Here is a 23733-nt window from a genome sequence, read left to right as displayed (position 1 = left end):
TTTCTTCCCAATACTCCCAGCAATATCTCATCACGCTTCCTCAGAAGAAACAGAACCAGACATCAGTGGGGTGCGTCTCAGGGGTCTGAGTCTCAGGTCCATGAGGGGTCCTCCTATGTGCTCCTGAAGCATGAGCTACAGCTATGAAGTGCCTCTTCACAGGGGTGTGAGTCTTGGATCTATGTGGTCTGTTCTCTTGGCTCCTGATGTACTACAATCAACAGGACAGCACCTTTTCATAAGGGGTCTGAGTGTCAGTTCGGGGAAGACCTTCACCATGCTTCTAAGTTTTCAATACTTCAAACTCCTATCTTTGTTCTCACAGACATAAAGGTGGAAGTGATACCCTGCAGTTAGTATCTCTATTATTTCTGTATTCCCCTTTGTGCCTTCAGTCCACCTATACTTGTTTATCTTGGATTAAATACTCCCAGTGTTAACCACTGGTATAACTTCTGTCTTCCCATCCAGAACATGATTATCATACCCACTTTAATCTTCCCTGAAGAGAAAGCCCAAACACAGCATCACAAATCCAAACAGATTAAAATATCTCTGCATCTGGTTCCTGGTACTCTTGAGATTATATTTGCCAAAAACAAAAACAGATTTATTAAGCATTAAGCATGACATTAGTACTTCTGAAAAAACCATACAGACTGAAGTTGAAGTAAGAAGAGTTATTTTTCATAGGATGTTTATGCTATAAATATTTCCTGAAGATCTAGGAGAAAGTAAGAATATCTGACCAAAAAGTTCAGGTTACTGACAAAGCAATAAAACATGTATTGATGATAATACTAGCTATTATATTAAAGGTTATGGAAGTCAGAGGCAGAGAAAAAGTAAAATATTTGGAATGATTCCATAACCATGGGCAATGCCAATTTTATGCGCCAGATTTAGATAAAATTCAGTAACAAGCTATTGTTAACAAACTTTTTATTCCCACCTTCTTATTTTTTTTAATTTTTTTTTAATGTTTATTTATTTTTGAGACAGAGAGAGACAGAGCATGAGCGGGGGAAGGTCACAGAGATGGAGACACAGAATCTGAAATAGGCTCCAGGCTCTGAGCTGTCAGCACAGAGCCCGACGTGGGGCTCGAACTCACCGACCGCGAGATCACGACCTGAGCTGAAGTCAGACACTTAACCGACTGAACCACCCAGGTGCCCCTCCCACCTTCTTCTTTAAAGCAAACAAAAAAAACAACTCCACATTTGAAATCCAAACTGGGTCATTCTGATTATCTCAGTAATTGAACATCTTTCATCTTAAATGAACAAATTTTAATATCATTGTGGCTGAGGAAATAATAGGTAGATAATTTTAGCCTAAATTTCTCTCTTAGCCCATGGTCTTCTTATTTAAAACTAAAGTGATCTTTTGGGATGTTGTTATCCCAAGCACGAGTCTCAGCATTTTAACTTCTATCAGTGGCATTTTACTCATCTATACAATAACAAAGAATAGAAAACATTGAAAAACCCATCTATTCTTTTGTTGCACTGGGATGGAGAACTTTCAGCACAGCTCTGCGTATCTGTTTGGTCTTCACACTGTAGATGATGGGGTTCAGCACAGGGGGATTAACAGGTAGGTATTGGCAACCAGGATGTGTACATAAGGTGGGGCCCATTTCCAAATCTGTGAACAAAGGACAGACTAATCAATGGAATGTAGAATACAGCAACAGCCCCAATATGGGAGATACATGTGCTGAAGGCTTTCTTCCTCTCTTTCAAAGATGCAATGCTGAAGACAGTCTTAACGATTAACAAGTTAGAAAAAATAATGAAGACCGAGTCTACCCCAGCAGTGGTGATCAGGGCTGTGAACCCCACTGCGCTATTGATCCTGGTGTCTGTGCACGAGAGCTTCATCACGTCAGGGCAGAAGCAGTATGAGTGGTGGAGCACATGGCTGTGGCAAAAGGGCAATCGTTTAAGAAGCAACACCATAGGAGTCTGGATTAGTGCCCCCTGGTGATGATTGCTATTCCAATCTGTGCTATTTTAAGCTCAGTTAAGATAGAAGCATATCTAAGAGGTTTAGAGATGGCCACAAAACGATCAAAGGCCATGGCCAACAGCACTGAGGACTCCATGACAATGTAAAGTTGAATGAAAAACATCTGTGACAGGCAGGCATTAAAGCTGATCTCCCTGGCATCAACCAGAATATACCCAACATGGTGACCAGGGTAGATATGGACAGGCCGAGGTCAGTGGTGGGCAGCATGGAGAGGAAATAATACATGGGTTCGTGGAAGCTGGGCTGAGTGACAATGGCAAAGAGAATCAGGCTGTTTCCAGAGAGGGTGGTTATGTAGAGAAAGCAGAAGGGAATGGAGATCCAGGTGTGGAAGACTTCCAACCCATAAACATCAGTTAGTAGGAAAATGATGGACATAGCTGTGGTATTCTGGAAAGTTGACATGTTGAACTCAAATTGCAGAATCTTATCATGAATAGCCTGCAATGATCAATTGCATTTCTTTATAATGAATTCAACCTGAAATTAATTATTTCACCAGGTAAACATTTATAAGAGATAGTATCTATATTATAGAAAGAGCTTATGAAGATTGGTTAAAAAATAAAGAAAACTAAGGCCACATCTAATAGAGAAGCAGAAAACAGGAAATGAACAATTATGTGAGGATATAGAATTTGTATATAAACAAATCTAGCAATGATCCATCTTATTTAAATTCAGTGCCTTTTAAGTGGATTGCACCCATCACTTACTTTATGTGGTAGGCAGTCAAGAAATATTTTTTTGAGAGGCGCCTGGGTGGGTCATTTGGTTAAGTGGCCGACTTCAGCTCAGGTCATGATCTCACGGTCCGTGAGTTCAATCACATGTCAGGCTCTGTGCTGACAGCTCAGAGCCTAGAGCCTGCTTCAGATTGTGTCTCCCTCTCTCTGCCCCTCCCCCACTCACACTCAATCTCTCTCAAAAATATACATTAAAAAAAGTTTTTAAAAAAAGAAATATTTTTTGAAATGTATATGTTGTGTTGTATGAAATCTTAGATAAACAACAAACAGTATATACAGGGATTCTGATATAATAAATAAAGTAAGTTGGCTTCTGGGGACCAAAAAAAGGAATGCTCTCATCTCCTGGATACTTTCTTTCAATCAAGTTGAATATCTCCAAACATAAAAATAGCCAACATTTTTTGGGGGTGCCTGGGTGGCTCTGTCAGTTAAGCGGCCGACTTTGGCTCGGGTCATGATCTCACAGTCCATGAATTCAAGCCCTGTGTCGGGCTCTGTGCTGACAGTTCAGAGCCTAGAGCCTGCTTCGGATTCTGTGTCTCCCTCTCTCTGACCCTCCCCCATTCATGTTCTGTCTTTGTCTCAAAAATAAATAAACCCTAAAAAAAACTTAAAAAAAATAGCCTACATTTTTTGAGCCCCTACTATCTGTTAGTAATTGTGAAAATATTCTGTATGAACCTACAGTTTCTTTGCAATACCATAACTTGAACTGTACCTAATTAACTTTTGTACTACATACCTAGTGTAAGCCATCAAGACAATTACAAACAGAACTGTTTGAATATAGAGGGTCTCAAAGTAAGTACTGTGGACATTTTGATGTTACAAATTTTTATTTGGCATCCCAAATCAATTTTTTGGGCTGCATATTCTATTTTTTGATGCATTCAAGCATTGACTGATATATTTATTGGCTAAGATACCCACACGATAAGATATTAAATATGTGTGCCTGAACTTTCCATCCCTAAACTAATAATGATATGCATACTCCATAGAATTATTACAGGATTAAATTAGTTAATATATATGAAAAACTAAGGAGGGTACTTCACTGTGATGTAAAAGTTCAACAAATATTAGCTGTTATATTTTTTTAATTAAATTTAAAATATTATATAATCATTTCTTTTCCTTCCTTTCCCACATCTATTTGCATACCCCTCCCACTTATTCACAGGTCTTGTTTTCTGAGCTGAGACAAAAGGTGAAAACATTATCTAAGTCTGACTTGGGCAATGCCTACTGCTTAATATCTTCTTTATGTGGTCCCTTCTTCCTCCACAGCTATGATTTTTCTCCTACATTCTTTCCTGATTCAGAAGAAAAACTATTGCTCACTTCCAAAGACAACCCTACCATGTAAGCCCCTAAATGAATTCTGGATATTAGTATAGTTTAACATTAAATTACTGAGTGCATGTGGGGTCCCTGGGTGGCTCAGTGTGTTAAGTGACCGACTCTTGATTTTGGTTCAGGTCATGATCTCAGGGTCATGAGCCCAGCATGGAGCCTGTGTAAGATTTTCTCTCTCTCCCTCTATTGCTCCTGTGCTCGCTCTCTCGAAAGAAAGAAAGAAAGAAAGAAAGAAAGAAAGAAAGAAAGAGAGAAAGAAAGAAAGAATGAACTGAGTGCAGGCTGTAATCCACTAGATGGATACAGAACCAAATTAAACATGGTACCAGCCCTCAAGGATATTTAGGAAAGGATAAGATACTCATGAAAACAAACATGTAAACGGACAAATAAAATGCAGTGTGATATATAAAATAATGGGTTTGTGTTTAAAACACACTGGTTGAATGTATTAGAAAGTCTTATGGGGGAAGGATCAAGAGAGGCTACTTTGAGAATATAAAGAACACTTGTGCAGGGGACGCTAGGTAAAAATCACCATGAAGATACTCTAAGCATGTCCAAGGTATTTTGTATTATATAATTTACAAATGTCACTAAGACATGAGATATAAGGTGCTAAAAGTGTTTAAAGGTAGCAGGAGTCCAGTATGGAATTATTTTATCACCGTCAAAGGGTAAGGAATTTGGATGTTTTCTAAACACTGAAAACATAAAGAATACGTAGATGTCTTTCTGCACTGTGAAATAGCCCCACCAATTTTCCTTCTTTATTTTTATTAAAATTTGGACACTTTCATTTGTACCATTACCACCGTCTATAAATATTTCAACTTCTTTCCCAACCTAAACATAACTCTGCCTCCTTCCTGTCGCATGTATGTCCTTCCCTTCACTAACAACTTACTGAATATTTGTCTTTCCTCATCTCCCTCTTAAATAGTTCACACCTATTCTTGAAATTTGCTTCTTTTTGTACTGAAGCATACTCTGTTGGATTAGTTGTCTATTGCTGCATGAAAAACTAGCACAAATTCATGGTTCAAAACAAGAAATTCATTGACTCACATTTCAGCAAGTCCTAAGCAGAAGCAGAAGCATCAGGATCTCTGCTCAGGATCTTACAAGGCTAAAATCAGGTTTTCAGCCAGGACTGTGTCCTCATCTTGAGGTCAGGGTCCCTTCCAGATGGATCCAGGTTGTTGGCGTTCTTTGTGGTATGGAATTGATGTCTCCATTTTCTGACTGTCCATTGACTGGAGGTTGCTCCCAGCTCCTAGAGACTACCCTCTACCCTCTGCCCAGTCATCTGGACCTCTCCCAACAGGCTGCATCTTCCAACCCAGTAGAGGAGTCTCTCTGCTGGCTCCTGTCTCTTTTAAAGGCTCACATGATTAGGGCAGGCCCACCCAGCATAATCTCCCTTTTGGAAAACTCAAAGTCAAGCCATCACCAACCTCGCTGACATCTGCAAACTCTCTTTGCCATACGTACAACATGACATATTCCATCACATCCATAGAGCGGCGCACACTCAGGGGGTGGGTTTCATACTGGACTATACTCATAGGGGACAGGAATCGTGAGCACCTTTTTAGAATGCTGCCTGCCAAAAGTGTCCAGGCCAACCAATCTATAAACTTTTATAGGTTTGGCTTCTAAAATGTCCTTTGATTGACCATCCTTATCCTCCACTTCTATCATCTCTATTTTACATAGTAGTCTCATTAGTTTTTGCAGGAACTACAGCTATATTCTCATAAGTAATTTCCCTGCCTTGAGTTTCAAGTGTTTACAAACTTTTTCCATATTGATGCCAGCATGATCTCTCAAAAATACAGCTTCTTGTCACTCCTCATACAGAACTCTTCCTTGTCTTCAGCACGAGGTTGAAACTCTTTCCTATCTTATTATAGCCGTCAAGGATCTTCCCAATCTAACAAAAATCTACTTTTCCTGACACCCAACCTCTTCCCTCCCCCCAGGAACCTTTTGATATGATCAACCTGGGCCTTTCCTACCTCACCAAATTACCAAATATAGTAAGTTCTCTCACAGTGCTGTGCTTTGCTTAAGTCATGTACTTCCCATTCTTCTTTGAATAAGCCTAAATTCTTTGATTCATTAGATTCATTCTTAGATTCATTATTTTCTTTAGGAAGCATTTTATGGAATCACCTTCTCCATGTCAAGTTACAAGGAATTACTTCTTCCTCTGGAGTCATATTTTTATTTATTTATTCATCTAGAATAGTGTTAATTCCATTGCATGATCATAAATTACTTGAAAATATGCCTCTCTAACTGAAATCAGCTATGGGCAGGTAGACCATTATATTCCCTGTACCATGAACTGTACTGTGCAGTGTGGGAAGTCAATAGATATTTTTTGATAAAAATTAAATCCAAGGGTTGTATACTGACAAGGAATTCTGGAAATATATCAGGATCTTAACACATTACAGCCTTGTGGTATTTAATTTATGCTATTTGGCTTCAAATTACAGATGTGACTACTGGAAGCATCTCTGTGAACTCTTTCATTCCCACAAAAGGAAGCGTGTGTGTGTGTGTGTGTGTGTGTGTGTGTGTGCGTGCACGTGTTGAGGCTTTTTTTAATGAAAGGTTTGTGCTGGCATTTTAAGGTAAACTTTTATGTGCCCCCCTCCACTTCTCAATAGTGATTCTCTCTTCTGTGAAAACAATATTCCAGGCCCATAGTAAGAACATGCAACAGCTCCCATGCAGGACTACCTTGAGTTAGCTCTCTCCTCTGATGCCAGAGAGTCACTAACATGGTTGTACGGTCAGGCAAACCTAGTTTCAAGTGTTGGCTCTGCCACCAACTAGCTGAGGTTCTCCAAATAAGCACTTTATATTAGGTTTTACTTCTGTAAAATTAAGTTTACCAATAGCATTCATTGTAAGGATCACTGAGATAGCATTTGTGAAGCATTTAATCCGCTAATGAGTACTGGGGAAGCACTTAACAATGGTAAATGAGGATGAGGTTGATGCTGGTGGTAGGTGGTTCCAGCACTGCCCGCTGCCCTTAGGCAATGATTTTGAAATGTACTCAACTAACCAAAAAACTCACAATTCAAGGACCTGCTAACAACTTGCTCCAAGAGTCAAGACATATGGGACACAGATCAACTGAACCCCATTGGCCAGAACATGATGTACCCAAATACTGATTTCAGGAAAAACCCTTCCACAGTTTTCCTGAGACACTCATGAGGGCTTTTTGCAGTTAATTAACTCTTCCTCATTCTAAAGGAAACCGGTGGGTGTGAAGCTTGATGTTTTCCCTAAGCGCACAGTGTTACTTACAAAGTATGGAGCTGTCTTCTTTCCTGTCCTCTTTGCCAGAAAGGGATTTGAGGAGCAGTGGAGGTTTTCTCCTCAGGTACAGGTAGCACATATAAGGAGCCATGACTCAGGCTTCATGAAATCTCCTAATCAGAAAACCCTGGTGGACTTTTCTGCGGCCCCCGAGTACCAAGTTTCCCAAGGGTTCATTCCACCTCACGACTCTCTTCCCTTTCTATCTCACTACATTTAGTTTTGTCATTTCCATGCATGGGCTGGTATTATAGTGCCTTGACCTTGCTAAATGTGAGTCTGTGAGTAAAAATTCCCAAACAAAACACCTGCCATATATGCACCAGCTCACTCCTGTCTCTACCTCTACCCCCCACACACAGCAGATAAATGTATCTTCCTACAACATAAATTGGGTAAATTTGGTACACTTTTAAGGTGGGTGAAGGGGAGTGGGAGACACAGGACTCTAGTTGTGGAATGAGTAAGTCACGGGAATAAAAGGCACAGCATACAGAATACAGTCAGCGATATTGTAATAGCAATGTAAGGGGACAAATAGCTATACTTATGGTGAACATAGCACAGTGTATATAAACTTGTGAAATCACTAAATTGTACATCTGAAACTAATGTAACATTGTGTGTCAACTATACTCAAAGAAAAAATATATATGGTTCTCTACCTTCAAAGTTCTCCATTTTTAAAACTTTTCCTGAGAATCCATGCAATTTGAATCTGTTATGTTTATACTTAGAAGTATACTCCTTAAGTATACTCTTTAGAAGTAATTGAATGTGTATTATATCTCCTCTGTTAAACAGTAAATTTCTAGGAGCTATATTTTCCTCTTCAGACTAAGAGTTTCCTGAGTTGTTGATATCCCCTTTAGTTCAGGTTCTTCCTGGCAAACAGAGAGATCACCATCAATGATTCCTCTTAGTATCTGCTTCAATGTTTTATCCAGTCTCATTCAAAAGAAACAACTGTTTTAAACATTACTTGAATTTATATATGTTTAGTCAGATTATTACTCCTTAAAAATAGAAATTATGTCTTCATTTTTCACTGTTTCAACACCAGTACATTCCATAGCACTTGCCAAAATGAAAATGGCCAAAATATGTAAGAAAAATATTTGCAAAGTTATGTAAAAGTTGTTAATTCAGTAAGCATGTATTAAATTAGCTATTATTAATAAAGTACTATGCTTATATCTGTGCATGATAGATTAATTTGAAAGTTCAATGGCTGTTTTCAAAAATTTTTAAGTCAGTCAGGGAAGATGGCCCTAATTGCCTATAAGACAAAGATTTATTAATGGCACCTAGAAGAAGGAAAAGGCAACTACTAGGGGCGGGTGGAGAGCAGGTGAATATTTCAGTTATAGAGCACAAAACAATCAAAGACAAAAAGCAAGATATTTATGGTATTTTTTTCAGAAGTGAAAACATCCCAGAAGAGTGTTATCTAACATGCCTGCTAACCTGGAGGTAGCTTGTTAAAATATAAATCCCCAGGCTCCATCTAAAGAATTTCTGATTAAGTAGTTCCAGGTTGGGGTTGAAGATATTAAGTTGTTCTGATGCCCTGGTTTTGAACCACAGTTAGTACAGCAATGGACAAAAGCAGGAAGTGGATGTCATATTATAAATTGGTGGTATGAAGACAGATTGTGAAGACCCATGGGGAAGCAGTTACAAGGGAAGATGAAGAACAAAAAAGTTACTGTGTTTTCAAGTGGGTGTTAAATGGAAATCAATTATTTCACTACCTGCAAAATTTTAAACACTCATTATTGAGCATTTTTAAACTGCAGGAAAGTACACAGAAAATATAAACAAGCCAATCTCTAATTATCGGAAGACAAGTACTTTGACATTTGGAACATATCTATCCACACTTTTACAATGTGTATGTGTGAGTGGATATGCAAGTGTATGTGTGTGTGTGTTCCCATGAAATATATACAGAAACAGTGATACATACCCTGTAAACTAATCTATCTTTTCCCTTAATAATATATAAATTTATACCTATGTCAGTATTTAGCTGGTTGCATGAGAGTTTATATTTTATTTAACCAATAACCTAAAATAATTGTTTAAGCAGTTTCCAGAGTTGCATTGCAACGAATAATGATATGTTGAACATCACAACACGTCTTGGCCCACTTTCCCCCATTAGACACGTATTTTGAAGAATAAATCACTGGATATTACATAGTTAAAATTTTAATACATTTACCAAAGGGACCTGAATAACCCTTTTAAGAATTAAGTAAGTTTGATTTTTATTTGACTTCATGTTTTCTAGGCTTATTCATGTTCTGTGGCCATGAGTAGTCTATCTGGGGAAATAATAAGCATTACCAATAAATGGTTAGAATTACTGTAACTTAGACTTTCCTACTGAGGGAAATTATATCAAATATCCCTTGAATCATGCTGTACCTCAGAGGTTATAAGGCTGTTTAAACCCCAATTCATGACTTCATTTGTCCACTTTGTAGAAATATTTTACCTGTGGTCCTATTCTGTGCCAATGGAGCATTTGTGACAAGGCCAAAGGTACACGAGACACAGTCCCTATCCCCAAGAATCTACATTCTTGAACTCACTAAATACGAAGCTATTGCATCATCAGAACAGAATGAAAGCATTTATAAATAGGCTTTTTCAATTCTGCACAGTGCCAGTCCTTTAAGACTCTAGGTTTTGAATCCCGGCCATGTGCCAAAGAAAAAATGCAGGGGAGTTGTGACCCAGGGCCAGCTGACTGCCCTCACTATTCCCTGAGGGCTGCCTGAACAGCAGGGGTTGTAAGATCCCTGATCTGAGCAAGAGAGACTGGGGTGGTGCCATTTATCCCCAACATCAAAGAGGTGCGACTTCAGAAAAACACAGCAGCCCCCAGTGAAGTGGACCGCCTTACACCAAACCCTGCCCCTCTTGCCTGGCAACTACTTAATTACTGGGGCAAGCCTGACTCTGAGCCAACCGGGTAGGCCTCTCCTCCAGAGCCAGCATAGCCAGCACCCCTCATGCACCAAGTGCACTGAAAATCACGCCTCATCACTACACTGAGAGCTCTTTTCTCCTTTTGTCTTCCTTCTTTTTTTTTTTTTTTTTTTTGGAATCAGGCTCATAGTTTCTTGTTTGTTTTTTTCATTTCCTTTTTTTTTAAATCATTTTTATTGTTTTCTTTTTATTCTTTTTTCTTTTCTTCTGTTTTTTCCTTTCATTTTCTTTGGAATCAGCCTTATAATAGTTTTTTGATTCTCTGTTTGGTTTTTTGTTGTATTGTTCTCTTTCCTTTTCTCTTTTTATGGGATCAGGCTTTACTCCTTCCTCTTTTTTCCAGAGTTACTTCAGAAAGCAAATCAAAGCACACCTAGTTAAAGGTCCAAACACTCCACCACTGCAAGCAACAAGGAGCTCTGCAGAGGCCTGACCAGGGGGGAAAGAGCAGCCACAACACAACAGCGAGTGCACACAGCATGTACCAGAAACACTTCCTGAAGTGCCAAGCACTGGACAGTGTATGACCCCTTTTTAATACAGCAGTACTCTCTGGTACGAGAAACATATCAAGCTTTTAAAACAAATAATCCAAGGGTGACTGGGTGGCTCAGTCAGTTAAGCATCTGACTTCAGCTCAGGTCATGGTCTCACGGTCCATGAGTTCAACCCTCGCATCGGGCTCTGTGCTGACAGCTCAGAGCCTGGAGCTGCTTCAGATTCTGTGTCTCCCTCTCTCTCTGCCCCTCCCCCATTCACACTCTGTCTCTCAAAAATGAATAAATGTTAAAAAAAAATTTGTTAAACAAATAATCCAGTGAAGAAATGGGCAGAAGACATGAATAGACACTTCTCCAAAGAAGACATCCGGACAGCTAACCGACACATGAAAAGATGCTCAACATCACTCATCATCAGGGAAATACAAATCAAGACCCCAATGAGATGCCACCTTACACCTGTCAGAATGGCTAATATTAACAACTCAGGCAACAACAGATGTTGGTGAGGATGCAGAGAATAAGGATCTCTTTTGCATTGTTGGTGGGAATGCAAGCTGGTGCAGCCACTCTGGAAAACAGTATGGAGGTTCCTCAAAAAACAAAAAATAGAACTACCCTACAACCCAGCAATTGCACTGCTAGGTATTTATCCAAGGGATACAGGTGTGCTGTTTCGAAGGGACACATGCACCCTCATGTTTATAGCAGCACTATCAATAATAACCAAAGTATGGAAAGAGCCCAAGTGTCCATCAACTGATGAATGGATAAAGAAGAGGTGTTTTATATATATATATATATATATATATATATATATATATATATACACACACATACACACACACACACACACACACACACACACACACACACACAGTGAAGTATTACTCAGCAGTCAAAAAGAATGAAATCTTGCCATTACAACAACGTGGATGGAACTGGAGTGTATTACGCTAAGCTAAATAAGTCAGAGAAAGACAAATATCATATGATTTCACTCATATGTGGAATTTAAGAAACAAAATAGATAAACATAGGGGAAGGGAAGGAGAAATAACAATAAGAGAGTCTTAAATACAGAGAACAAACCAAGAGTTGCTAGAGGGGAGTTGGGTGGGAGATGAGCTAAATGGCTGATGGGTATTAGGAGGGCACTTGTTGGTATGAGCACTAGGTGTTATATATAAGTGATAAATCACTGGGCTCTACTCCTAACACTAATACTACACTGTAGGTTACCTAACTCTAATTTAAATAAATAAATAATATAATAATCAAATATGAGTTAGAGAGACTATGGGAAGAAAAGATAAAATAAAAAATTCCTAAATCATCTTAGAAAGGAATATTTTGAGCACTGCCTTACGAATTTGCTTGGTTTTCACACTGTAGATTATGGGATTCATCACAGGAGGGATGAGCAGATAAACATTGGCAATGAGAGTGTGCACAAGGGGAGGGGCTTGCTTCCCAAATCTATGCACCAGTGACAAGCTGATCATGGGAATGTAGAAGATGGCAACAGCACTTATGTGTGAGACACAGGTACCAGAGACCTTTTTCCGCTCCTCTGGGGAGGCCATGTTGAGCACAGAGTGGATGATCAGAACATAGGAAAGGAGGATAAACACAGAGTCTAGGCCAGCAGTTGATATGACAATGGCCAAACCAAATGCACTGTTGATCTTGGTGTCTGTGCATGAAAGCGTCATCACATCAGGGTGGAAACAATATGAATGGTGCAGAACATGGCCATGGCAGAAAGACAGACGCTTTAGGAGCAGGAGTAAAGGCACTAGAGCCATTGTCCCCCTAATAACAATGGCAAAGCCCACTTTGATGATCCTTGAATTAGTTAAGATTGTAGCATATCTCAGTGGGTTACAGATGGCAGTGAAGCGATCAAAGGCCATCGCCAGGAGTACTGAGGACTCCATGAATGTGAAACCATGGATAAAGAACATTTGACCAATGCAGGCATCAAAACTAATTTCTCGAGCATTGAACCAGAAAATACCCAGCATGGTGACCAATGTGGAAAGGCATAGTCCTAGGTCCGTGAAAGATAGCATGGAGAGGAAATAGTACATGGGTTCATGGAGGCTCGACTCAGTGAAGATCACAAACAGGATCATGCCATTCCCAGAGATGGCAATGGCATAGAGACAACAAAAAGGGATGGAGAGCCAGGCATGGTAAGTTTCAAAGCCAGGGATACCAGTAAGAAAGAAGACTGCAGGGTGGAAAATGCTCTGATTGAAGGATGGCATGATGAGTGAAGGAAGCAGATTTCCCTGAAGGAAAGGACCATACAAGTAGGCAAGGAAAATGTTTTCACTCTCTTCTACACATCATACAATCCAGGATCACTAGTGAGCCTTGTCTTGTTCTTCAATGGAAGTGCAAACCCAGTTATCCTTTTCTTAGATTTGGAGTCCATCTTGGGTGAACTAAGGAAAGAGACAGAACACTAAATCATATACAAGGACACCTGGGTTTTAGCAAGAGTAACATGTTATATCTAGGCTTCAGTACATTTTCACATACATGTGTAAAAAAGGAGGTTAGAGTAGATAACAGTAACATATTTTCCAGTTTTATGATTCCATGTACATGGACAGGTAGGATATTTCTGTGCAACTCTGGGACAATACAAAAGCCAATTCATCCTGCTTTTCTTCACTTCTCTTTTCCCCTTAAGAGGTCCATTAAGGCTTAAAAGTCCTACGGCACCTGGTTGGCTCAGTCGGTTGAGCTCCTGACTTCAGCTTATGTCTTGCAGTTTACGGGTTCGAGCCCACATTGAGCTCACTGCTGTCAGCACAGAACCCACTTTGGATCCTCTGCCCACCTCTCTATGTCCCTCTCCCACTTGCGTGCTCTCTCTCTCTCTCTCTCAAAAATAAATAAACATTAAATAAAAAAGATAAGTCCTTATGCATCCAAATAAAAGAGGATCATAAAGACAATATTAAATATTTTCTAATACCACTGATTAAATAGCACAATGGCTATTGATAAAAACTAAATATTATTGAAGAGCAAATTCAATCTGGCAAATAGACTGCAATGGGTGATAACTGATAAAGCGTTTCATTGTATAGGTAGTAGCCTTGAGTCGGATATTGTTTAAGGGAAATTCTCCCTGAAGAAATATGGCCCAAAGTTAACCTTACAAGAACAAAGGAACTAATTTCAAGCTAAGACATAACAATTAGAGTGAAATTACCTGATTATGATTCTTAATATTCCATTATTGTGAAAGGATAAGAAAATGAATGGAGATTTTGGTGGGTGTGGTCCCTTAGTAACTGTCATGAATCTGGGTTAATCTCCATTCAGGTGAAGGATGATGACATGTTCACCCACATCAAGAAATCTGTAGGATTAAAGAAGTTCCTCTATAGTGATTCTTGTCCTAAGTGTTCTTACACCCTATTTTATCTACAGAAATAATACTTGGTTTTTAAGGTATTTAAGGTTTTACTCATTCACGTGTGTATTCACTCAACAAATATTTAAATATCTACAAAATTCCAGCGTGTGCAATTAGAATTACATCTGGTACCACAAGAAGGCCTGTCCATGACTCTGGGAAAGAAAATATCGAAGTGTATATAAGTCAACTTGGTAAGTTTCATTCCAACTCTATTAACAGGCTGTGGCTTTGACTAGAGTGGGGATAATTCATTACATGAAGTGTGATGAAGAGGGCATTTGAAGAGAAGAAAAGAGAAAAATGTTCAATATAGGAAGGCTCTTAAGAACTCAAACACAAAAAAATAATGTCTAGAAAATCTGAATTGAGGGGCAATGTATAACAAAATAAAATCCATTGGTTGGTTTCAATGCTTGTACATCAGTTGGAAGACAAATCTCACTTTTTCACCTGTGACTTACATGCAAGAATTAGAATATGTACTTAACTTGCTTTGCCAAAAAAGTGACTCCTGCGTTGTCTAACTGATGGCTGGTTTAAAGTCATAGGAACAGTGAAGGAGGTCAGAGGAAAGAGCCCTGGGGAATAGCAGTATTTTCAAAAAGGAAGAAGTCTACTGATGAGACTGGAGAGGTGTGCCACTCAGCTGAAAATAAACCCCCAGGAAAACACAAGGCCCTCATCAGTTTTTCTCAGACCTCTGATCTCAGAGCCAGGAAAAATGCCTGGCACAACAGTTTCTAAGAGCATCTGTTCAATGAATGAATTCATTATATCTGGTAATAGTAATAAACCCTAGACCCTTAATATCAGGCATATATTGTGATTCCTGATAGATACCCCTTCAAATTAGTAATAAAGTTCATGTAACCATATTGGCATATATTAAAATGGGAGATCAACACTTTTTCTGATTAATCTAGTATTCATCCTACCAGATATATTTCTATACAAAGATAGACGTGGTGATAGAAATAAATTTTTCTGTGTGAAGTTGTAAGGACCTTTAAATAATAACCTCTTTATTTTAAAGATGAGGAAACAGGCTCTCACGTTAATGCTCTTTGTATTAGAGTTAAATAAATTAAGAGACCCCAAAGGATTATCTAAGTATCCAAACTAGCCTTCTCTTTAGTAACAACACTGATAATGTATTAAATGCCTACTATGTAACAATTTACTTCATTATATCTCTTTCTCTGAGTCCTCTTTCCACTGCTTTGCATGCTTCCTCTGGTCTCCTTTTTGAATCAAAGGAAAACAGAGTGGGACTATTCCAATGGAGGGAACTCCATTAGTGAAGCTTGTGGGAAAATAATAGCTTTTTTTCCTTTTAATTCTATGATTCTTAACCCTCCTTTGGTCCTCTGGCACTAAAACTAATGAGCAAATATTAAATAACTATTCGTGGGAAGGTATACTTAAATGTCTCTTTCTCCCCAGTGGAGAATTCTTCCAAGACAAGGGCCATGACTTACAAATCCTTGTAACCAGACTACCAAGAACATATAAATAGACTGCCCCCACTATAAAGCTTTGCATTCATCACTATCACAACATGCCCTGGGTCTTATGAGCTCCTTTTATAGATGAGAAAACTGAAGCTAAAATTAGAAAACCAAGGCTCGAAGGAATCATGTTACTTTCTCACATTTATACAACAGGACAATGGCAGATCTAAAAATTAAACTCTATTCTCTCTGACTTCAAATGCCATGCTTTGCCATTACTTATTTAAAAGGAATTTAATTTTTAAAATATGTTCAATGATGAACACATGCTCATAGCTTCATGACTTTAATGTATATTTTATTATATAAATTGTTTTTAAATTGATATATGAATATATATAGTATATGAATCTGTCAAATATATACTACTAAGTTCACCAATTTTCTCTGAACTGTTGGTTTTATAAACTATCTTAAGATTGTAGAGTCCTTGATGTATTCAGAAAAGATTTCAATGCACTAAAACACTGACCTTATGCAAAGGAGAAATCTTGAGTCTGGAAAGGGAGGTCATTTGCTCTTACCCTCTGCTCTTTGAAGAGTCATCCCACACAGCAGCAGAGAGTCTTTTAAAGCCAGAGAGAGAGAGAGAGAGATTATCTCAACCTCAAAACCTTATGGGCAGAAAGATGCTTCTGTCCCAAGGCTAGGAAAACACTCCCTGACTAGTCCTGCCCCATTAAGCCATCTCCAAAGAGGTTCTCTTTTGCCAAGAGAACTCAAACAGAATACTCAGGTATCAGACCTCAGAAAAGCAGGCTTTACAAAGGGCTCAGAAGCTGCCTGGTGAGAGTTATTTTCCCAACAGAAAATCAAATCCCTAGGAGAGAACTATACACCTGTGTCCTGCTAACCCTTTGTGCCCTGAAAGACCACAAAGAGCAATTTCTTTGCATGCAGCTTCATTCTTAATTCGCCAAAGAAATATCTTGGAGATTCCAGGATTCCAGTTCATTCAAGAGCTTTTTGACCCCCAGACAGCTGTTAAGTCAAAACCTTTCATAGAGTAAAAGTAAGGGAGAAGGGGTGTTAATGGATCACCCGTGAGTTTGCTTACCAGTCATTTGCCAGTATTGCAGCAATCATAACACATAGATAACACAGGTAGGAGAGGAGGGGTGAATAACTGTATTCACTGAGGCCACTGCAGTGTTATCTGGTTCAGAGCCCATGACTGTTCCTGAGCATTCTGAATATCTGGAGAGTTGTTCCTAACTTGTACACAGGCATACAAAATGATAACTTAAAAGAAAGTGATTCAGCAAAGAAGCATATGAAAAGATGCTCCATATCATATGTCATCGGGGTAATGCAAACTAAAATAATAATGATTCTAGAATTGCCAAAATCCAGAACACTGACAACACCAAATCCTGGAAGGAAGTGGAGCAACAAGAACTCCCATTCATGGCTGAAGGAATGGTCCAGAAAAATGTAAAATGGTCCAGCCACTTTAGAAGACAGTTTGGCAGTTTCTTACAAAACTGAACATATTCTTACTATACAATCCAGCAATTTCACTCCTTATATACCCAAAGGAGTTGAAAACTTATATCTACACAAAAATTGCATATGAATGTTTATTTTTTATTCATCATCGCCAGAAATTGGGAGCAATCAAGATGTGCCTTGCAAGCTTACAAAGGCACTATACTACTCTGATAACTGGTCTAAAACTGACACTAATACATTTATCCCTATGGTAGAGACATTAACTATGTTTGACAGACAGCTTCTGTTAAAACTGTGGATGGGGCGCCTGGGTGGCGCAGTCGGTTAAGCGTCCGACTTCAGCCAGGTCACGATCTCGCGGTCCGGGAGTTCGAGCCCCGCGTCAGGCTCTGGGCTGATGGCTCGGAGCTTGGAGCCTGCTTCCGATTCTGTGTCTCCCTCTCTCTCTGCCCCTCCCCCGTTCATGCTCTGTCTCTCTCTGTCCCAAAAATAAATAAACGTTGAAAAAAAAATTAAAAAAAAAAAACTGTGGATATGGATACTCATTAATGGCCCTCAGACTTTGGTCATTAATACAGCCTTTTGACAATTGTGGGGACTGAGAGCATTGGTAGTTTCAAGAACAGTAACTAATTAAACATACTTCTTGGCATAAAAAGCTATGCCAAGAGGGCACTGCCTTGCAAAGTTCTGCTATATGGAAAAAACGAATGAGGTATTCACTATCATTAGCATTGCTTACTTGTTCTGTGTAGTTTTTTTTTTTCCTTCTGTCACAAGATTCTAGATTCCTAGGAAAGTCTGGAAAGACATAGTTTTTTCCAGGAGTTCATCAAAAGTCTGAAAATAAGCTACCCATTTGAGGTATCTTCAGGACTAATATAGAAACTTAGTCTTCCTGCAGAAAGCACTTTAACAGATGGGGCAGACATCCTCACAGCCCTGAATAAATTTGTCATGAAATGACTGAGACTCCATGGGAAAAATGCATAATTCAAACAGTTGTTTCCAAGATACAGAAGCAAAAGGGGGATACCCAGGCTATTACAGGGACATATATGTGAAAATCTTGCTGGTCATGCTAAGGATTCCAATCTTAACAGCCTTGGTCCATGAACAGGGCTACAGGAGCTAGTATTCTGTTAGGAGAACTTCAGGTTGTTTTCTAGTGCAAACTGAGGGATTTAAACCATTCAACAGCCCAAGTTTAATGGTTAGTGGATACACAAACAGAGGGCATAATGACCCTCCTTCATTCTGTTGATAGAGTGTCTCTTCTAATTGGCGTGTCCCAAGGCTTGAATATTTTGAATACCTTCTCTGCATTCACCTATTCCTTTAGAGTTGACAAGCACTGGTTAAAATCAAAGTATTTAGGACCAGATAGCCAGAATCCAAAACTTAGCTCTGTCATCAAAAGTGTGACCATGGGATAATTATGCAACCACCTCCACTCAATTTCTTCAATTTTACATGGGGATAATAATTGTATCCGCTCCATAGATTTAGTTCATGTAATAAATAAAGTGACCCAATATTAATCTATAGAAAAGTCAGCATAGAACACTTTGTACTCACTCATAATAGGTTATTAACAATTGTCAATATTTATGATTATTGATTGTCATTACAATTATTTTTTTCATTAATATAGCAATTTTAATAAATTATTATTTAGTGACTGGTATGTGTCAGATACTATGCTCCAGATATCAAGAATTAAAAGGTGTAGTCTCTACCCTCAAGAAGTTCACATTTCTGACAGGTAAGACAGTCACTGTAGTAAAAGAAATCTGATAAGGATGTCACCCTGCTTCCAATCCTCTGGCTTCACAGATCCCTGAGGAATCTGGCTTTGTAGGCCTTTTGGCTCTATCCTAAAAGCACTGTCTTTCCACCCTCTCTGCTTCAACCCTACTGAATTCATCTCCCTAACAATGGGCCACTTTTGCTCACCTCTGAGCCTTGTTCTCTAAGGCAGTAGTAAGCTGTTTACTGATTCCTAAGTTCTGCCTCAAATGTAATTCAAAAAAGATTTTATTTTTTATTGACATAAAATTTACATTTACATTAAACTTAAAATAGCTATTTCTAAGATTTTATTATTTCAAAATTAAAGATAAATTAATGGTGGCTCAGTTGGTTGAGCATCTGACTTCAGCTCAGGTCATGATTTCATAGTTTTGGGGTTCGATCCCTGCATTGGGCTCTGTACTGACAGCTCAGAGCATGGACCCTGCTTCAGATTTTGTCTCCCTCTCTCTCTGCCCCTCCCCCCTTTGTACTCTGTCTCTCAAAACTAAACATTTAAAAAACATTTAAAACATAAAACATTAAAAAAAATTTAAGATAAATTAATGGAAGCCGAATATTGTGGACTGTTTTATTTTCCTTTGTTTTTGTTTTATATTTGTGTTTATTTTTTAACTTCCCTGAATTACAGTTCTCCAATATTATGTTCAGTCTGCCTCTAGAATAAAACACCTGTTTTATTGACCATGTTGTTGACCATTCCTGCAACATTTCCCTAATTTGCTATTATTGCCTCTCCCTACCCTCTATGCTACTATCCTCAGCCCTAGCTTCTTTCAGGAAATCCTTATTTCCTCAGATCTCATTTTAGCTATTATATTTGATCAGCCTCCCTTGACTATAGGGCTAGGTCTCAACATCCATGTGATCTACATCAGTGCTTCTCAAACTTGAATGAGATACATGAGTCCCTTATGTATCTTGAAAAAAATACATATTATGAATCAGTACATCTGATATCCTGCATTTCTCACAAGCTTTCAGGTGATGCTGATGCTATTGGTTCTTTAGTAGCAGAAATCTCTATTAATCTTCCTTCTTTAGAGTAACTATAACACAGTATTGTAACTCCCCACATACTTAATTTTATCCTCCACTAAATTCTTTAACATCTGGAGCAATATACATTGTGTTCACTGTTATAACCTCAAATCTTGCTCAATAACAGACACATAGTATGCATACACTATTTTCGTAATGATAAATGAATGCATGCAGAATGTTGATGGAAGTGTGTATAAAACATGGTGGGAGCAGAGAAGAGTGGGATAAATAGGAATAATAGAAATAGCCAGAAGAAGGTGATAGAGGAAAGAAAGAGGTACATTTATTTATTGACTAAAATTGAATCATTAATGTTGGCCATATCCACAGGGTAGAACTACTAATAATTCAACATGGCTGAATCCAGGAGAAGAGAATGAGACTTTCACCAGACCATGGAGGGCCAGTAGGAGTTGTAGGAGCTTCATATTTTTGGTAAGTAGCAAACAGATCATTTCTAAACACAATTACTGATGCAGCAACCAGTGTTTGTTATTATTGTTATTCTTTCCTTGCTTTTTAAATTTGTTTCTATAATTTGGATACATTAACCCTAGATTACCTGATTTGTCTCTGGCCTTTTGCTCCTGTCTTGGACTGTTTCTTTCAGAACCTACACTGCTTACTGCTTCAGGAAACTTCCAGCCCTGAATTCTGCTTTCCCACTTCCTGATTTAGGATGACCATCCATATCAGCTACTTCATGTGTGAATTTTGAAGCTTGTATCCTATGACTGGAGAAAATGCTTTACTTATTTCTATGTCATTGAGAATTTTTGTTACCTACATTTTTACTACTATGAATAATATCACAATAAATGTTCCTCTCTATAAAGCATTGTCCATATCTCTATTTTTCTTTGGATAAATTTCTAGGAAGAGAATCTTATGGACATTGTAAGCCAACAATATACTGGAAAATACACTTTCACAAAGTTCTACTGTAAAACAGTATTTAGTCCATGATAACACAACAATATAACACTGTGCATTATAAGTTTTTTATAAAACTTTGCAAATAAAAATTTGCTAATTTGACAGGCAAGAATATTTTACTGCTTACTGTAGTAAATACATTGGCACTCAATAAGTAGTATTTATTGCAAGTCCTTATGGCATTTTTTTTTTGTTTCTAATTCTGCTCTTCCTATTTGGATTAACAAGTTGGGAAAACATTTATATGCAGTAATGATGTCACAGACTGTGGTATTTCCCAGGTTCAATGGTATTGATATTGATATATTGATAACTACATACTCCTGGGGCTATGTGACTTCATTGAGAGGCATTCTGCTCAGACTTTTGGAAGGCTGAACTGAATTACCAGCTACTGTTCTGCTGGACTGGTGTAAGTGTAGGACAGTGAGATGGACCATACTTTGAAAATAGGTGTACAATGTGTGCCAGTGCTCTAACAGCAGGCACAACAGTTCCATGTGCATGCACCAAGCTCTGGCTCAGAATATACTATAATGTTATTATAACACTATTGCTATAAGAAAAAATAACATTCTTTTGGCCAGGGGATACATAAACATAAACATTCCCAAGTAGTTTCTGAGACTGATCAGAAAGCAGTCAATGCCCTAGAATTTGCCCAGCCTGGTAGAGAAAATGTTTCCAATGATCTCAAGAAGTTCAATGTGAGGAGATATAAAAGACTAACCTTCATACACAAAATATAAGCACACACAGGTGACAACATGTTAAAATCCAGTCTGGCACATACACATGCACACATGCTGTTAGGTTTAGAGCAATCTGAATTGGAATTAGTAGTCAATGAATGGTCATGTAAAGATTCTCTAGGGAATGAGTTTTAAAACCTGAAAGGGTCTCCAGTAGCCCAAGCTTTTAATAGTGGTTGTGACACTTATTAACTGAGAGACCTAAGTAAGTTGCTTAAATTCTCTGATCTTTGGTAACTGTATAAATCAAAGTAATAATGGATTCTTCCATCAAATTTATTATCTTACAGTTGTGCAGACTGGAAGACTGACATGAGTCTCATGGAGCTAAAATCAAGGCATCAGCAGGACTACATTCTAGAGTGCATATGGGAGAATCAATACCCTTGCCTTTTCTCCTTCTAGAGACTGACCACATTCCTTGGCTCATGGTCTCCCTCCCTCTGCCATCTTCAACGCCAGCAATAGTGGATCAAGTCCTTCTAATGCTGCCACCTCTCTGGTTCTCCACTTTTAAGGAATCTTGTGATTAGAATGAACCCATCAAGATAATCTAGGATAATGTCCTCATCTCATCTCTTCAACTTTAATCACATCTGCAAAATCCCTTCTGCCATGTAAAGGTAATGTATTCACAGGTTCCAGGCATTAGGAGATGGATATCTTTGGGGGCCATTATTTTTTCTACCACAAACATTTCATAATACCTTAGGCAGAGAATGCATAGTAAAATGTTGTTGTTATATTATAAAGAATGAAATATTTCAGGCCAAGATATTGTCTTGGTGAAACAGACTTGGTAGTAGGGAAAGTTAAGGATAGAAGCAGAGAGAATGGTTAGGAAACTACTGAAATTATCCAAGTGAGAGATATCCAATTATCTGGTGCCTCAGAAGGGGGAGGAAATTTTGGAGGTGATGAAGAGTGATTACCTTCCAGTTATAGTTTCAAATGTATTAGGATTTGCAGGTTTATATGCAGAGTGTAAGAGACAGAAATCAAGGATGGAGTCTAAGACCCATATGCTCTAGAGTGGTCCAGAAATGGTGGGAACATCTGAGAATCTAATGGGGCCATAAGTAGAGAAGACAGACAGCCTATAGCAATCTGCAGGTACTCTATTTATTCAAGACTAAAGAGGGCAAATGTCACCTCATATCAGATTGCATCACTGGCCAGATCCATCACCCACATACTCAAATTCCTTGGTACAATCTAAGATCCACAAAATTTAAACACAAGTGGGAAGAAACCTAAATTACTGTTGTTAGTTTCCTTCCAGCTAGTAGGCTGGGACTCTAAACAGAAAATATATTGAATTATGAAAAAGAAAATTATTTATTTTCTGCACACACAATTGTAGACTGAGATTTCTACCTATGATATTCTCCAAGAACTTGGTTCATGCCTCTACGATAACATTATCATTGATTATCAGTATTGGTAATTATCAGTTAACTGTGTATTTCTAAACTAAACTAAGAGACCCTGGACACTAATAACTATGTTGTATTCCCCCCTTTTTTAAATCTCTGGCACTTAGCATGATGTTTGGAATATAGGACACTCTTATGCAATATTATCTGGCATGTATGTATACATGAGTAAATTATGTTTTCTCCTACTTGTAAGAGAGAGTCTGCTAAGAAGCACAGGTAGGCTTATGAAACAGAACTGCCACGAATAGCAATAGATGCTAAGAAGTTATGGAGAGGAGTGTGATTTACACTCACCAGAGGAGATGACTTTTAGTGAATTAGTATACTTTTTAGAATCCTCTTCAGAGTGACT

The 23733-nt window shown here is 38.4% G+C and overlaps 2 protein-coding genes and 1 pseudogene across 2 annotated transcripts in view; all 3 read right to left on the bottom strand.

Moving 5' to 3' along the window:
- Positions 1 to 23733, bottom strand: part of LOC125177121 (olfactory receptor 51H1-like) — a 307668-nt gene that overhangs the window by 182718 nt on the left and 101217 nt on the right. The gene's annotated exons all lie outside the window — the stretch shown is intronic.
- LOC125146469 (olfactory receptor 51F2-like) lies at positions 1496 to 2442 on the bottom strand (annotated as a pseudogene).
- LOC125177124 (olfactory receptor 51F2-like) lies at positions 12322 to 13266 on the bottom strand. The gene has a single exon (XM_047879197.1). The coding sequence runs from the start codon at positions 13264 to 13266 to the stop codon at positions 12322 to 12324; it is 945 nt and encodes a 314-aa protein (XP_047735153.1).

The sequence above is a fragment of the Prionailurus viverrinus genome, chromosome D1 (assembly GCF_022837055.1).
Source record: "Prionailurus viverrinus isolate Anna chromosome D1, UM_Priviv_1.0, whole genome shotgun sequence".
NCBI classification, from domain to species: Eukaryota; Metazoa; Chordata; class Mammalia; order Carnivora; family Felidae; genus Prionailurus; species Prionailurus viverrinus.
This window is presented reverse-complemented; position numbering and strand designations above follow the sequence as displayed.

Bases quoted from the DNA above. Each gene is read 5' to 3' on its own strand.
- LOC125177124 (XM_047879197.1), bottom strand. From the start codon at position 13,266: ATGCCATCCTTCAATCAGAGCATTTTCCACCCTGCAGTCTTCTTTCTT.